This window comes from Dipodomys ordii, unplaced genomic scaffold, assembly GCF_000151885.1.
Source record: "Dipodomys ordii isolate 6190 unplaced genomic scaffold, Dord_2.0 Scaffold31, whole genome shotgun sequence".
Classification (NCBI taxonomy): domain Eukaryota; kingdom Metazoa; phylum Chordata; class Mammalia; order Rodentia; family Heteromyidae; genus Dipodomys; species Dipodomys ordii.
The window spans coordinates 4,972,941-4,989,289 of NW_012267247.1; the positions used below are offsets into that span (position 1 = coordinate 4,972,941).

General features: G+C 39.3%; 1 protein-coding gene across 1 annotated transcript in view; it reads left to right on the forward strand.

Annotated features, from left to right (window-relative positions):
* Nucleotides 1–16,349, forward strand: part of Taok1 (TAO kinase 1) — a 120,013-nt gene that overhangs the window by 61,016 nt on the left and 42,648 nt on the right. The window contains exons 8-11 of the mRNA XM_013016453.1: nucleotides 854–945; nucleotides 6,617–6,710; nucleotides 8,831–8,912; nucleotides 11,714–11,881. Coding sequence (XP_012871907.1) covers nucleotides 854–945; nucleotides 6,617–6,710; nucleotides 8,831–8,912; nucleotides 11,714–11,881 — 436 coding nt within the window. The remainder of the gene's footprint in view (nucleotides 1–853; nucleotides 946–6,616; nucleotides 6,711–8,830; nucleotides 8,913–11,713; nucleotides 11,882–16,349) is intronic.

The window sequence follows — 16,349 nt, forward strand, 5'->3', positions numbered from 1 at the left end:
ATATATATATATATATATATATATCAAATGTAAGGTACTGTCAAGAATTTTAGCCGGGCGCCAATGGCTTCATGCCTACAATCCTAGCTACTCAGGAGGCTGAGATCTGAGGATCACGGTTCAAAGCCAGCCTAGGCAGGAAAGTCCGTTAGATTCCTGTCTCCAATAAACCACTCAGAAAACCAGAAGTGGCACAGTGGCTGAAGTGGTAGAGTGTTAGCCTTGAGCTGAAGAGCTGAGGGATGGTGTTGAGGCCCAGAGTTCAAGCCCCATGACCAACCAAAAAAAAAAGAAGAATTTTAAACTCTAGCTTTAGAAAAGAATTAGTGTTTTAGTGTTTTATTTTGTAACTAAGATACTTATGAAATTGATAATTGTGTGATCGAATTGTGAGCTGTTCTACCTACTTTTATCATCAAACATTTTTAATTGGCATAGGGAGCCACACAAACTATTGCTCTTCTTTTTTGGTTAGTGTGGCAAATATTTCTTAAATAAATTAAATGAGGTTGTCGCGTCGAGGAAAAGAGCTGACAGTATTTGTTGCTAGCTGGAAAAATTCAGTATTTCATGCAAACCTTAGACGTCTGTAGTGAAATCCTGAGACAACCCTGCTCTAGAATTCTTTGGGGATTCTGTTACATGATAATGACAGATGATGAGAATGAATCTTAGATATTATATATATTGCTGAATATTTACCTTAAAATTTTAATGTAGTTATTTCCCATTATAAAAATCTTCTGTTTACATATTAACATTCAAACCATGTTCTCCATATAGACAATTCTTACATTCTGAACGATAATATACTTTTTCATTAGTATTAATTAAATGAACTTATGTATCTTAGGATGGCTCCAGAAGTAATTTTAGCCATGGATGAAGGACAATATGATGGCAAAGTTGATGTATGGTCTCTTGGAATAACATGTATTGAACTAGGTAAGCATTTTTCTTCATTACTTAGTATTAAGTTTGATCAGTGTTCTACTATAGTTACCATACCATATATTAATCTTATACTTGTTTTTTTTTTTTTTTGCCAGTCATGGGGCCTGAGATCTGGGCCTGGGCGTTGTCCCTCAGCTCTTCAGCTCAAGGCTAGTACTCTACCACTTGAGCCACAGCGCCACTTCTGGCTTTTTCTGCTTATGTGGTGCTGAGGAAACGAACCCAGGGCCTCATGCATGCAAGGCAAGCACTCTACCACTGATCCACCTTCCCAGCCCCTTAATCTTATCTCAGTTCCTAAGGGGAGCAATAAATCTACTCAAGTTTTTATTTTGGCTATCTGGTAGTTTATATATATATATATATATATATATATATATATAATGTGTATAATATATATTAGATTATATATATATTTGATGTTAAGTTAAAAAATTTTTTCCTGTGCTGTTATTTGTTAAACACATAGAACAGGGCTAGGAAAGTGGCATAATGGTAGAGTGAGTGCTTGCCTCTCATGCATGAGGCCCTGGGTTCAATTCCTCAGTACCACATAAGCAGAAAAAGCTGGAAATGGCGCTGTGGCTCAAGTGATAGAGTGCTTGCCTTGAGCTGAAGAGCTGAGGGACAGCACCCAGGCCCAGAGTTCAGGCCCCATGACTGGTGGGGGAAAAAAGCCTACAACATGCTTTAATTCTTAAATTTACTATCTGTAGATCTCCAAAATATTTATCAGTTACTCCTAGCTAGGGTTTTTATAACTTTGAGTTAGATATGGAAATTAAGTATCAGGCTATATAGCATATTCTAACAGTTTTTATTTGTTTTTTTGTTTTTGATTTATAAAATAAGGACTGTATCAGTAGGTATAGAAACTACCATAGGGGACTGGGAATGTGGATTAGTAGCAGAAGGCCAGGGCTCAATTCCTCAGTACCACATAAACAGAAAAAGACAGAACTGGGCTGGGAAGGTGGTTCAGTGGTAGAGTGCCTGCCCTGAATTCATGAGGCCCTGGGTTCGATTTCTCAGCACCACATAGTATAAAAAGTTGGAAGTGGTGCTGTAGCTCAAGTGGTAGGGCGCTGGCCTTGAGCTGAAGAGCTGAGGGACAGTACCCAGGCCCAGATTTCAGGCCCCATGACCAACAATAACAACAAAAAAAGGGGGGTGGGGGGAGGCTGGGAAGGGATGTGAAGGGTAAACAAAGGAGGAGGCTGCAATGTTTGATAAGAAATGTACTCATTATCTTGCCCATGTAATTGTAACCCCTCTGTACAATATGTTCACAAAAAATTAAAATTAAAAAAAAAAACAACAAAAAAAGCCAGAAGTGGCACTGTGGCTCAAGTGGTAGAGTGTTAGCCTTGAGCAAAAGAAGCTCAGGGACAATGCCTAGGCCCTGAGTTTAGTCCCCAAGACTGGCAAAAAATAAACAAACTACTATAATAAAGTATTGCAGTTAGGAAAAGAGACTGGATTCAGTTCACTGTAGCAGTTTTGTTTTATGTACACATTCTATTGCTTGTAAGCAGAAGTATGCTAAAGCAGGAAACTAGTTTACATTTCCACTGTTAAGTGAGCCAGGTAGGTAAGTAAACAGTTAACTGAGGATTTTTAGCACTACTTCCTAGGTAGATACTAAGTCATCACTTTTTTGACTATGAGATAAAGGGAAAATGGTAACATTTGAGACCATTTGCCTTGCCTTTTATGATTATTTTTCAATATAAGCATATATAAAATGATCTTTTCTTTTGGGATTTTTTTTTTCTTGCCGGTCATGGGGCTTGAACTTCTGGCTTTTTTCGTCATTAATTGGAGATAAGAGTTTCCTGCTTGGGCTGGCTTTGAACTATAGTCCTCAGATCTCAGTCTCCTGAGTAGCTAGGATTACATGGCTTGAGAGACTTCTTATTTCCAAGTAACCAAGGAAAGGCTAGAAGTAGAGGTATGACTCAAGTGGTAGAGCTCCTGCCTTGAGCAGAATAGATAAGGGAGTAAGGCTCTGAGTTTAAGACAGACAGACAGACAGACACACACACACACACACATACACACGAGTTTAGTAGTAGCTAAAATTAGAATTTGAGGTAGAGACAAGCCTGGAGGTACATACTTGTATTCCAGGCCTGAATTCAGAGATAGGAGGGTTGTTAGTTTCAAAACATAGAATAACAGAACAGTAAAATAATTTTTTTTGTTTTGGTTGGTTGTGGGGCTTGAACTCTGGGCCTGGGCACTGTCCCTCAGCTCTTCAGCTCAAGACTAGCACTCTACCACTTGAGCCACAGCACCACTTCCTGTTTTCTGAGTGGCTTATTGGTATAAGAGTCTCACCAACTTTCCTGCCCAGGCTGGCTTTGAACCTCAATCCTCAGATTTCAGCCTCCTGAGTAGCTAGTATTACAGGTGTGAGCGCCCGGCAAAACAGTAAAATATTTTGACTGAAATGTCGATTGGATCTGCCAAATAAAGACCTCAATAATTATAGAAACAGATAAATTAGTTGTTCTGTTCATTCAGAATTTCTTCAGTACTGCTGTGTTCTTCCCAAAACAATTAAATCTTAAAGCCACTGGATAAGACAGAATAGGTTAGGTATCCCTATCAGGTGATGAGCCATGGTAGCCCCTTGGTAGATCTTAGAGTTCAAATGAGTAGAGTTTTGATAGCCTGTTATGAGAAATCAGAAATTGGCAAGTGTACTTAAACGAGTCTGATCAGGTGTAGAGATTCAGAGGCCTAGTCAGTTGACTAAGGCATTCATGCATGAAGGTGGCTTAACCAAGAATTATTAGAACCTAAGGGGGATGAGGAAGTGAAAGCACAGGGGAACTTCCATTAAACACAGCCAGTGTCTAAAGCGGGTATCCATATTTAGGATCAGTCTAGCAAGTGACAAAGCCTAATAATATCTAGAGAATTCCCTAATGAAGGGAACCTCTGCAAGAAGTGACCTGGTTTGGGTGTGGTATTAGAAACAATGTATGAAGAAAGCATTCACATTGTTTGGTGAAATGGAATGGGGATTCAGAATTGAACAGAGTAAAGAGGACATTTTGGAGAGAATGGTGGCAAAGATGGGTGTTTGGTTACATAAGAAAGAATGAATTAAATTAAAAAATATAGTAAATACAGTGAGAACAAAGTTTATCATTGTTAGAGGAGATCCTTACAAATAAGAAAAGAGGAAATTAAAATACTGTGATGTTAGAATTTGATACATTATAATGATTCTTATTTATTTCAATAAATATAAATGTTTAATTTGTATTTATGTGTGTCAATGGACGTTCTGAGAGCAGTGACACCCCAGTAACACAATACATAGTGCCATGCTCTTTGAAGAAATAGTCCATTCAGGTTCTAGGGTTGTTGGAAAGTACGTACTGATCCCGAAACATCTTAGTGGACCAGGATGCAGGAAAGTAATCAAATAATGAAGTCACGTCCAAAAGACACAGAAGCCAGCTTTTATAAATATTTCCACTGCTCAAATATGAAATAATTTGAATATCAACATAAATGATAGACAATAAGTATTATGGCATACAGTTAAAAAATAAAATGTAAGTTTTACAAGTAACAAGGTATTTATATAGATTCAAAGTATCTTCTCAAAATTTTTTGTATGGGACTGGGAATGTGGTTTAGTGGTAAAGTGCTTGCCTAGCATGCATGAAGCCCTGTGTTCAATTCCTCAGTACCACATAAACAGAAAAAGCCAAAAATGGAACTGTGGCTCAAGTAGTAGAGTGCTAGCTTTGAGCAAAAGAAGCTCAGGGACAACGTCCAGGGCCTGAGTTCAAGTACCAGGAGTGGCAAAAAAAAAAAAAAAAAAAATTGTTGGCTGGTTTTTTTTTTTTTTTTTTTTTTTTTGGGTCCGGTCATGGGGCCTGAACTCTGGGCCTGGGCGCTGTCCCTCAGCTCTTCAGCTCAAGGCTAGCGCTCTACCACTTGAGCCACAGCGCCATTTCCGGCTTTTTTTTTTTTTTGCTTATGTGGTGCTGAGGAATCGAACTCAGGGCCTCAGGCATGCAAGGCAAGCACTTTAACCACTGAGCCACCTTCTCAGCCCCTGGCTGGTTATTTTTGAAGTGGAGTCATGCAGACTTTTCTTCAAAGGCTGGCTTTAAATGTGACTCATTGGATCTCAGCTTTTTGAACAGTTAAGATGGTAGGTATAAGCCACTGGTTCCAAGCTCATAAGATATTTCTTTTTTTTTTTTTTATTGGTCCGGTTGTGGGGCCTGTACTCTGGGCCTGGGCGCTGTCCCTCAGCTTTTCAGCTCAAGGCTAGCGCTCGACTACTTGAGCCACAGCGCCACTTCCGGCTTTTTTTCTTTTTGCTTATGTGGTGCGGAGGAATCGAACCCAGGGCCTCAGGCATGCAAGGCAAGCACTCTACCACTGAGCCACCTTCCCAGCCTCATATTTCTTAAGTACACAGAGAAAAAGAGAAACTTTACCATGAAGAACTCTGGTAGACACAATTTTAAGTGATCAAAATGTATTCTGTCAGTAACAACCACCTGAAATCATGTGCCACCTCAAGCCCCAGGACTGACAAAAAAAAAAAGAAAAAAGGAATGAGGCCAAATCACTACAGATTTTATAGATGTTAAAGGATAATAGGGAAATATGGCTACTTTTTTGTCCTTAAGTTTGGCAACTCAAAATGAGCAAGTCATTTTAAGAAAACAATTGGTCAAATCTCATTTTGCTTCATAGAATATTTTTGGGACATTGGAATGAAACTTGAGTAGGGTTTGGCAATTAGAGGATATTTTATTTCAACATTAATTGTCTTGATTTAGTGGATATAATATGGTTCTTTAGGAAAATGTTCTCATTTGAAAGGAATAAACATTCAAGACTGGGCACAGTAGCTCATGTATGTAATTCTAAGCACTCAAAAGGTGGAGATCTGAAGAATCATGGTTCTACGGTATCTTGGGAAAAAAAGTTAGCTGGACCCCATTTCAATTAACTGGATATGGTGGCATGTCTGTAGTCCCAGGCAGGAGGCCTTAAGTAAGAGTATCAGAGTCTGAGACCAGCGAGGCCAAAAGGTAGGATCCTACCTGCAAAGCAAACAAGGGCTAGGGGCATGGCTCAAATGTTAGAGTGCCTGCCTAGCAAATTCAAAGCCCTGAGTTCAAACCCCAGTACTGCCAAAACAAACCCAAACCCCTTACACATTTAAGGATTATAGGGCATCAGACAAGTATTTTATTCTTTTTTTTTTTTTTTTTGGTCAGTCAGGGGCTTGAACTCTGGGCCTGGGTGCTGTCCCTGAGCATTTTGGCTCAAGGCTAGCACTCTACCACTTGAGCCACAGCAACACTTCCAGTTTTCTGGTGGTTAATTGGAGATAAGAGTCTCACAAACTTTCCTGCCCGGGCTGGCTTTGCGCTGCAATCCTCAGATCTCAACCTCCTGGGTAGCTAGGATTACAGGTGTGAGCCACCTATGCCCATCTCAGTAACTTATTAATTGGTTCACTTGAAAAAGTACTCTGTATTTGGTGTGAGGTTGTTTTTTTTTTTTTTTTTTTGGTGTATTTGTCTGTTTCCAACAGAAAATGTGTTTTCATATACTTACTTGAGTGCCCTTATATAATTCCTATTTTAACAGGAAAGTTTCCTTTCTTTTACAGCGGAAAGGAAGCCTCCTTTATTTAATATGAATGCAATGAGTGCCTTATATCACATAGCCCAAAATGAATCCCCTACACTACAGTCTAATGAATGGTGAGTATTGCTAAGAGATACTGCTAAACATTGTATAAACGAAATGTTTTACATAATCCATTATCAAAATAGTTTGATTTTATGTAGATAAAATGTACTACTTGAAGAAGTATTTAATTAGATTTATTTTTACCTTTAATATTCATGTCTTCATTACGTAACTATAAAAGTCAGTTCAGATGTAAAAGATAAATAATGTAACATGGATTTTACAAAAGTTTCCTTTAAACTTTTGGAATAAATACAACCTTAATCATACAATAGATATATCAAAACTTTTAATATTTTATAGTTAAAGTATATAAATTGTTACAACCCATAGTAATGAATTGTTTAGAATGTATATAGTATAAAATACAGATAAGGTAGTTGCCAGTGGCTCACACTTATAATCGTAGCTCCTTGGGAGGCTGAGATCTGAGGATTGTGGTTCTGTGCCAGCCTGGTCAGGAAAGTCCATGAGACTTTCAGCTCCAATAAACTACCAGAAAGCCAAAAGTGGCACTGTGGCTCAAATTGGTAGAGTACTTTGTGTGAGAGAGCTCGGACAGTGCCCAAGCCCCACATCTGACCCCCCCCCAAAAAAAACCCCAAAACAGATAACCAGGTATGGGTAGCTCATTCCTAGCTACTCTGGAAGCTGAGATCAGAGGATTATTGTTAAAAGCCAGTCCAGGCAGGAAAGCCTTTTGAGGTTCTTATCTCCAATTAACCACCAGAAATACCAGAATTGGAGGTGTGGCTCAAGTGGCAAAGCACTATCCTTGAGCAAATAGGCTAAAGGACAGCATGCAGACCCTGAGTTCAAGTCCCAAGGCTATCTGTCTCCCCCTCCAAAAAAAGCCATAGGTAAAGTAATTTGACTTTTTCAAAGTAATCAGGTAATTAAAAACTTTGAGATCATTTAGTTATAATTAAATGTTATTCAGATGTCCTTGATCATTTAGTGCATCTATGGTTTGATAAAATTAAGTTCATTCATGTGATGAAGTTTGTGGAGGCCATCCAGGCACCAGGGGCTCAAGCCTGTAATCTAGCTACCCAGGTGGTTGAGACCTTTGCCAACTCAGGCAAAGTCTCTTCAATTAACCAACAAAAAGTTGAAATTGGAAGTGTGCCTTAAGTGATAGATTGATTGTAAAAAGCCAAGTGAGTGCTTGAGAGGTCCTGAGCTCAAGCCCCAGTAAGTGACACATGCAAACACTCCCTCTCCATGCACAAAGTTAGTGGAGAAATGAGTGACAATTTTAGTATGGGTGGTAAAAATTTATAATAGAAAATTAATTCTTCAGATTTACCTAGCATTTTAGAATTTCTAAGGAAATGTCTAGCATACTTAATATACACTTCAAGATTTACAAATTGATATATAAATAGGGGTACTTAAAAAAATGTAATTAGTTGGGTACCAGTGGCTCACACCTGTAATCCTAGCTACTCAGCAGTCTGAGATCTGAGGACCAGTTTAAAGCCAGGAAAGTTCATGAGCCTTTTATCTTCAGTTAACCAGAAAAAACGTGGAATTAGAGCTGTAGTTCTCAGGGGTAGAGAGCAAACCTTGAGCACATAAAGCTGTGGGCAGTTTCCAGGCCCTGAGTTCAAACCCTATGACCAACAACAACAACAAAAAAATACAAAAACAACTCTCCAGAGTAAATAATGTTCTAAAACATGCTCTATGATACAAGGGCATATAAGAAAGAGAAATGGCTTAGGGAAAGGAAAAAAGAAAACAAGACATAACCATTCTGGATTTGTATTAAAAGTAAATAAGTTTCCTTCTTTTTGTCTTAGTATTGAATGAATTCTGGTGTTTAAATATGTGGGAACAGATGTGTGTTTGTGTTTGTATATATGTTTCAGGGCTTGAACCTAGGGCCTTGTATATGCTAAGCACACGATTCTGGATCTATAGTTCTAGCCCCAGGATTTGTGAATGGAAAATTTGGAATTTGATAAGATTCATTGATTATCTTAGATTAATTTTTGTGTGTGAAAGTACATAGTCTTTGACTTTTTTTTTTATTCCCCTTCCCATTAGTAGGCATGTGCCTTGATTTGTGGATATGTTTTTTAATGGAAATAGCAATATGTTCACTTGATACTTTCCTTTACAATAGGTCTGATTATTTTCGCAACTTTGTAGATTCTTGCCTCCAGAAAATCCCTCAAGATCGTCCTACATCAGAGGAACTTTTAAAGGTCAGTCTGTATAATATATAAAAATCTGTTTTTATCTTTGAAAAATGATTTTAAATAATGTTATTCTTGAATTCTGATTAGTGATTAATTGTACTATACTGGTTTTAGTAACATACTAAATTGTTTGGTACTGAGAATAAAATTCAGGGCCTTTTGAATGCCAGGTAAGCACTTAGCATACATACTAGTCCACTAAAATACTAATTTGTCTGTGCACATGTGTGTACTAGTGCCAATCCCAGGGCTTGAACTCAGGGCGTGGGTGCTGTCCTTGAACTTCGCTTGCTCAAGGCTAGTGCTCTACACTAGTAGAACTACAGTTCTATTTCCTGCTTTTAGGGGGTAGTTTATTGAAAGAGGTAAAAAGTCTTACAGACTTTCTTGCCCAGCTTGCTTCAAATCATGAACTTCAGATCTCAACTTCCTGAGTAGCTAGGATCATAGGTGTGAGCCACTAGTGCCTGGCCTAATTTTTATTCTGTTGTATTTAGAAACTTGTTGTGTGAGCCAGGTGCCAGTGGCTCACACCTGTAATCCTAGCAACTCAGGATGCGAGATCTGAGGATCGCGGTTCAAAGCCAGCCCAGGCAGGAAAGTCTGTGAAACTCTTATCTCCTATAAACCACTAGAAAACCAGAAGTGGCGCTGTGGCTCAAGCAGTAGAGCGGTCGCCTTGAGCTGACGAGCTGAGGGACAGTGCCCAGGCCCAGAGTTCAGGCCCCACGACCGGACCCCAAAAAAAAAAAAAAAAGTTGTATGTGTCTGGTACTGAGGATTGAATTTAGAGCCTCACAATAGTAGGTATACATTCTGTCAGCTGAGCCATTCACTCTGCCCTTGAAACACATTTCTTTTTTTTTTTTTTGGTCCGGTTGTAGGGCCTGAACTCTGGGCCTGAGCTGTCCCTCAGCTCTTCAGCTCAAGGCTAGTGCCCTACCACCTGAGCCACAGCGCCACTTACGGCTTTTTTCTTTTTGCTTATGTGGTGCTGAGGAATTGAACCCAGGGCCTCAGGCATGCAAGACAAGCGCTCTACCACTGAGCCAACTTCCCAGCCCCTTGAAACACATTTCTTAGATATAAAGGCAATTGTTTGGTTTTAGAGTTTTTGTTTTGTTTTGATTTTTGCAGTATTGGATTGAACCCAATTAGCATTTCCTAAAGAAGTACTTTTGTACCAGGCTTGTTTTTTGTTTTCGGTCAGTTATGGTGCCTGAGCTTTGGGTCTGGGTACTGTCCTTGAGCTCTTCAGCCTGCTCAAGGCTACCACTCTACCACTTGAACCACAGCACCACTTCCAGCTTTTTATGCTTATGTGGTGCTGAGGAATCGAACCCAGGGCCTCATGCATGCAAGGCAAGCGCTCTACCACTGAGCCACCTTCCCAGCCCCTTTTCTTTCTTTTTTTTTTTTTAATAAAATGAGTTTTTACCATGTTTAAATATAATACATAAATACTATTTTTACTAGCTTTGAGTTAGAGTTATAAATATTTTGAGTCCTTGGATTGGTGGGATTTGTGCATACTAGGCAAGTGCTCTATTACTGAGGTATACTCTTTTTAGTTAGTCATGGTAGTACATGCCCTGTAGTCTTAGTACATGCCCTGTAGTCTTTGCCTATTCAGGTCTCAGAAATGAAAGCCCAAGTAAGTTGATACTCATAAATAGCAGCAAAAGCCATACTAAATCAGTCATGGTGATTCATATCTATAATCCCAGCACAAAGGAATGAGAAGCAGATAAATTGTGTGTGTGTGGCAGCCTGGGCTATCTGTGGTAATGAAGACTTTCAAACAAAAAAGGGGAAAAAAAGCCCTTTAATGTATCCATAAATTATGTTAGTAAAAAATAAGCATGATCAAATTTAAGAAAGGAGATTGAGAAATAACAATATCTATGTGTACTTTTAAATTTAGAAATATCAAAGTTAGTTTTGTATACAAAGACTGAATATTTTTAGTAGTAATATATACTAAGGTAAAGAAGTGGAAATGTGCCATTGGCTCATGCCTATAAGCCAAGCTATACAGGAGGGTAAGATCAAAATTCAAGGCCAGCCAGGACCATCTTTAAAATAAGCAGCAAAAAGAAGCAGTGCTGTAGATAATGTTCAATGGTAGAGTACTAGTCTGGTAAGCACAAGGACCAAACCCTGGTACTGCCCCCCAAAATGAAAAATGTAACTAGCTCTTTACAATTTTCTAATATAAGTAAAAAATTCCTTTTAATTCATATTGTAATTATCCAATGAGCTAGGTAGGTATTTGGTTATTAGATCCCTTATCTATGTATAGTATTTGTTTGCCTTCTCCATAGTATGTATTTTCACAGCCCTATTTAAAATGATAGAAAGTGTCTCTAAAATACCAGACAACTTGTGGGTGGATGGGAGAGAGTGAGGGAAGAGCTATTACTGTCCAAAAAGAAATGTACTCTTTACATGACTTAGGTAACTGTAATCCCTCTGTACATCACCTTTATAACAACAACAAAAAATTAAGTGTCTTATCGAGATTTTTTTAAGTCACCCAACTTTGGTGCTACATACCTGTAATCCTACCTTTGTAGTTTGAAGCAAGCTTCAGCAGAAAACTCTGATTTCCAATTAACCAACAAAAGGCTTGATGTGAAGTGATACTCAAGTGGTAGAATACTAGTCTTGAGTGAAAAAGCCAAGCAAGAGCATAAAGCCCTGAGTTCAAGTCCCCCTGTGCTGCTTTTTTTTTTTTTAAGAACAGGCTGGGATTGTAGAACTGAAAAAAAAGTTTCAACTTGAATTTTATTTCCTATCCTCTCTAGCACATGTTTGTTCTTCGGGAGCGCCCTGAAACAGTGTTAATAGATCTTATTCAAAGGACTAAGGATGCAGTAAGAGAGCTAGACAATCTGCAGTATCGAAAAATGAAGAAACTCCTTTTTCAAGAGGCACATAATGGACCAGCAGTAGAAGCACAGGAAGAAGAAGAGGTAATTCCTAAAATAATTCAAATCTTGAGTTATCTTTGTTGTGTTTTTCCTTCTATAAAAATGCCTTTCCAAGAATTTTTCATATTAATTGTTCTGAAGTTGTAATTCCTTTTTTCTCCCTCTCCCTTCCTCTTATTTCTCTTCCTTCTTTACATTGTCATATGTTAATAGTACAAGGCGTTTCATTGTGATAGGTATATAAATATGTAGTATATTTTTGACAAGTTTATCTCCTCTATTCAAGGATGTGTTGTTTTTTTTTTAAGATTCCAATTACAAATAAAATTTCATGCTAGCTCACATGCTTTAAACACAATCAGATTAGAGTACACATTGGTATAATAAAGACTATAAGAAACCTTTTTTTATTTTTTTGCAGTTCTGGAGCTTGAACTCAGGGCTGGAGTCCTGTCCCTGAGTTCTTCTGCTCAAGGCTATAATGATGTACCACTTTGAGCCAGGGCTGTACTTGTGGTTTTTGAGTGGTCAATTGGAGATAACCAGCACCCAGTTAAAAAAAAAAATCTTTTAAAAGAACCTATTTATTGGTAGGGTTTTCTAAAGGAAGCGAATCAATAGAATATACATAGAATTATTAAAGGAGATTCATTAGATTGGCTTTACATGATCAGAGTTGAGACAAATTTCTCAATGCCTATCTGCATGATGAAGAGCCAGAGCTCATTCTAAGAAGCCTCAAACCAAAAGGAACAGGTGATGATGTGGCTTCAGGCTAATGGGTGAAACCCTTGAAACTCCTTGGACAGTTGGTAGTATTGAGTCCATGTTGAAAGTCTGATGTCCAAGGGTAATGGCAGCAGTGATAGATGCACCTGCTCAAGAAAAATCAAGGTTGTACTTAGGCTGATGGACTGGCTTCCTTTCACTTTTTTCTGAACCTCATAGCCTGTTGGAGGATGCTGTCCATATTCTAGATGTACTGTCCCTCATGCAATAGTTTCTGGAAATACCCTCATAAACACAGTCAAGCTGTCCCTTTCATATTTCTTAGCCAGTGAATCCCTTTAATAAAAAAACCACAAAAGGTCTGGGAAGGTGGCTCAGTGGTAGAGCGCTTGCCTTGCATGCCTGAGGCCCTGGGTTCGATTCCTCAGCACTACATAAGCAAAAAGAAAAAAGCTGGAAGTGGTGCTGTGGCTCAAGGGGTAGAGTGCTAGCCTAGAGCTGAAGCGCTGAGGGACAGCACTCAGGCTCAGAGTTCAGGCCCCACAACCGGACCCAAAAAAAAAAAACCCACAAAAATCATTTACTAGCCAGGTGCCAGTGGCTCACACCTGTAATCCTAGCTACACAGGGGGACTGAGATCTGAGGATTACAGTTCAAAGCCAGCCCAAGCAGGAAAGTCTGTGAGACTTATCTCTAATTAACCACCAGAAAACCAGAAGTAGTGCTGTGGCTCAGGTGGTAGAGCACTTGCCTTGAGCTGAAGAGCTGAGGTACAGCGCCCAGGCCCAGAGTTCAAGTCCCATGACCATCCCCCCCCCAAAAAAAAAAATCACTTACTAATTGGATGTTTAGGTTCCATGGGGCATGCTGAAAATACTTGAAAATGTAGACTCTCAAAGTTGGACTAAAAAATTATTATAAAGCCGGGCACTGGTGACTCAAGCCTATAATCCTCGCTACTAGGGAAGCTGAGATCTAAAGATCACAGTTCAAAGCCAGCCCAGGCAGGAAAGCCATGAGATTTTTATCTCCAATAAACCACCAGAAAATCGGAAGTGGTGCTGTGGCTCAAGTGGTAGAGCACTAGCCTTGAGCTGAAGAGCTGAGGGACAACATCCAGACCCAAAGTTCAAACCCCATGACCGACCTCTCTCCCCCAAAAAATATTATTATAAAACCAGGCACCGGTGGCTCACGCCTGTAATCATAGCTACCCAGCAGTCTGAGATCTGAGCATTGTGGTTTGAAGCCAGCCCAGGCAGAAGGGTCGCTGTGAAACTCTTTTTTAGTTTTTAGGTGTTTTTTGTTTTTTGGGTTTTTTTGTTTGTTTGTTTTGGCTGGTCCTAGGGATTGAACTCAGGGGCTAGGCATTGTCCCTGAGCCTCTTTGTACTCAAGGCTAGCACTCTACTACTTGAGCTACAGTGCCACTTCTAGATTTTTCTAAGTATATTGGAGCTAAGAGTCTTAATGGACATATTTCTGCCTGGACTGGCTTTGAACAGTGATCCTCAGATCTCAGCCTCTTGAATAGCCAGGATTATAGGCAGGAGTCACCTGTACCCAACCCCTTGAGCCTCTTATCTCCAATTAACCACTCAAAAACCAGAAGTAGAGCTGTGGATCAAAGTAGTAGAGTAGTGCTAACCTTGAGCGAATGAGCTCAAGGGACAACACCCAGACCCTAAGTTCAAGCCCCACAACTGACCAAATAAAACAGTATTTATAAAACTACTACAGTAATGCTACTGTAAAACAGTAATACTGTAAAACAGTATTTATAAAACTACTACAGTAATGCTACTGTAAAACTACTGTAACAACAAGAAAACTTGATTCCTTTTAGTTCTAAATAATTGTCTTCCATCTAGATAGCTCTAAAATACTTTACAGATGAGGAAAGCAAACCTCAGTGTGGTTAAGTCATTGAAAGTAAAAGCACACACATGTATTCAAATTTGTCTTGTTTTTTTTTTTGCCAGTTGTGGGGCCTGAACTCTGGGCCTGGGCGCTGTCCCTCAGCTCTTCAGCTCAAGACTAGTGCTCTACTCTACCACTTGAGCCACAGTGCCACTTCTGGCTTTTTCTGTTTATATGGTGCTGAGGAATCGAACCTAGGGCCTCATGCATGCAAGGCAAGCGCTCTACCACTGAGCCACCTTCCCAGCCCTATAAGTCTTCTTTTTAAGGCCAGTTTCTTTCTATAATATTTTAGGGAGAGTAGAAATAGAATTGTTAGAACTTTCTTACAAGGAAGTATGTAAAGTGTTATTATGTGTTATGCTATCTTATTTGTGTGTGTTATGTGCTAGTACTGGTACTTAAATTTAGAGCTTCATGCTCTTGCCTAGCTTTTTCCCTCAAAGCTGACACTACCACTTGAGCCACACCTCTACTTCTGGCTTTTTGCTAATTAATTGGAGATAAAAGAGTCTCACAGATTTTCCTGCACAGGCTGGCTTTCAATTATGATCCTTAGATCTCACCCTCCCGAGTAGCTAAGATTAGAGACTTGAACCAACAGTGCCCAATATAAAGCTGTTTTTCCTTTAAATCTTTTAAAAGTTTTTTTTGCTCTTGTCAGGATTGTAAGTCTTTGATTTTTTATTGTTGATTTCCAGCGAGAGATCACTTCACCTTCTGAAACAAATTATTATTATTATTACTAATTATTACTGTTACTATTTTTAACTAGTACTGAGGCTAGTGGTCTAACTTTTCACTCCAGGCTAGTGGTCTAACTTTTGAGCCAGGACTTTCATCTCTGTATTTCGTTTGTTTGTTTTTGTGCCTCTCCTGGGACTTGAACTCAGGGCCTGGGTACTGTCCCTAACATTTTGCTCAAGGTTAGTGCTCTACCACTTGAGCCATAGCTACACTTCCAGCTTTTTGGTTGTTAATTGGAAATAAGAGTCTTGCAGACATTCCTGCCTGAGCTGACTTTGAAATTTGAGTCTCAAATCTCAGCCTCCTGAATAGCTATGCTTATAGGCATATTCACATCTGGCTTTTTGGAAGATAAGAATTTTCCAAAAATTGAAAGTACGTGTGTTGTGAACTTTTAATTGGAACTTTCTACCCTAGGCTGTTTTGAAACATGATCCTCAGATTTCAGCCTCCTGAGTCACTAGAATTACAGGAGTAAGCCACCAGTGCCCTGCTTAAGATTTTTCTTTTAAAAGAAAGAGTTTTTATTAACCACAAGAATCATTGAGAAGCCAGGTACTGGTGGCTCATACCTGTAATCCTAGCTACTCAAGAGGCTAAGATATGAGGATAATGGTTCAAAGCCAGCCCAGGCAGGAAAGTTTTGAGACTCTTATCTCCAATAAACCACTGGAAAACCAGAAGTGGCGCTGTAGCTCAAGCGGTAGAGCACTCGCCTTGAGCTGAAGAGTGCAGGGACAGCGCCTAGGCCCAGAGTTCAAGCCCCACGACTGATAAAAAAAAAAAAGAATCATTGAGAAATGAGCAAAATTTCTATTCCCATGAGATTCATTATAGAAATACTTTTTAAATGTACTCAAAACTATAGAAAAAGAGTTATAGTTTGGATATTACTCCAAACTAGGCTGAGGACATAACTCAGTACAAAGTGCTGGGCTTAATCCCGTGTGTGTGTGTGTGTGTGTGTGTGTGTGTGTGTGTGTGTGTGTGTGTGTGTACATAACTCAGTACAAAGTGCTGGGCTTAATCCCGTGTGTGTGTGTGTGTGTGTGTGTGTGTGTGTGTGTGTGTACACATAACTCAGTACAAAGTGCTGGGCTTAATCCCGTGTGTG